Below are 1,217 nucleotides of genomic sequence, written 5' to 3'. Positions count from 1 at the left end.
TTTTTTGCAAAGCTGAGGAATCCCTACTGAAGGCTCATTCTGGTCCACCCACCCACTTGTGTGGGAGTGCTACATGCTGCTCTTAATTTCATAGAACGTATCTGTGGTTTCCTTCTTCTACATTTAGATTGCAACCTTTATGGTAGCCTACCATGTTTTTAAGTGTTGATAATATTCTGGTTCAAACACAGCATTTACGTAAGTCATTTTATTGCCTAATGAAAATAGCATAAATAATGTAATATCGGAAAATCAATGTATCTCAGTGTCCCGGCCACACCTGTTCACTTTCAACCTTTCCCCCCCCCCCCGCCTTTTTTTTTTTTTCTGGCCTTCAGAGGACTGCTTAGACCCCATGTGTTCTGGCCATGGCATCTGTGTAAAAGGAGAATGTCACTGTTCTACTGGTTGGGGAGGAGTCAACTGTGAAACGCCACTTCCAATATGTCAGGAGCAGTGCTCAGGACACGGGACTTTTCTGCTGGAAACCGGCACGTGCAGCTGCGATCCCAAGTGGACAGGGGCTGACTGCTCAACAGGTACATCCGAGTCTAATTCTTCAGCCCCTTCTCTCACTCCTGAGTTCTTACTGGTCTTTCCTTAAGGTAATATTTCTTAAAGTCAGATCTGTATGCCTTCATAAGGGGCTTCCCCATGTTTTCTAGGCTTGTATTTTACTGAGTTTTCATATACAACTGGGCTTTCACACCACTGGGCTTTTCATCGCATTTTTCATTGTCATAGTTCCGTAGTTGAACCTCTGTCTTCATTTTGCACTCTCCTGTAGTTATTCCATCCATTCTGAAGTCTGTTATGATCAATTCTCTATAGATTATTTCAAATCTATGTCTTACTTCACTCAGGATGACAATCCCCAGGTCCATCCATGTTGCTACAAATGGTATCATTTTATTCTTTTCTATGGCTGAGTAGCATTCCATTGTATATATGTACTACATCTTCTTTATCCATTCTTCTGTCCATGAACATCTAGGTCGCCTCCATATCTTGACTATTGTAAACAGTGCTGCAATGAACATTGGGGTTCATGTATCTTTTCAAGTTAGAGTTTTCTCTGGATATATGCCTAGGAGTGGGATTGCTGGATCATATGGCAACTCTATTTTTAGTGTTTTAAAGACTCTTCATACTGTTTTCCATAATGGCTGCGCCAATTTACATTCCCCCCAACAGTGTAGGAGGGTTCCCTTTTCTGA

General features: G+C 41.8%; 1 protein-coding gene across 1 annotated transcript in view; it reads left to right on the top strand.

The window, feature by feature from the left end:
- Positions 1-152: 152 nt before the first annotated feature.
- The window catches only part of TENM1 (teneurin transmembrane protein 1), a 285,933-nt gene continuing 284,868 nt past the window's right edge, over positions 153-1,217 (top strand). The window contains exons 1-2 of the mRNA XM_010854080.1: positions 153-198; positions 339-539. Coding sequence (XP_010852382.1) covers positions 153-198; positions 339-539 — 247 coding nt within the window. The remainder of the gene's footprint in view (positions 199-338; positions 540-1,217) is intronic.

Source organism: Bison bison, unplaced genomic scaffold (assembly GCF_000754665.1).
Source record: "Bison bison bison isolate TAMUID 2011002044 unplaced genomic scaffold, Bison_UMD1.0 scf7180017864336, whole genome shotgun sequence".
NCBI classification, from domain to species: Eukaryota; Metazoa; Chordata; class Mammalia; order Artiodactyla; family Bovidae; genus Bison; species Bison bison.
The sequence above is the reverse complement of the archived record's forward strand: the minus strand, read 5'-3'. Positions and strand labels throughout refer to the sequence as shown.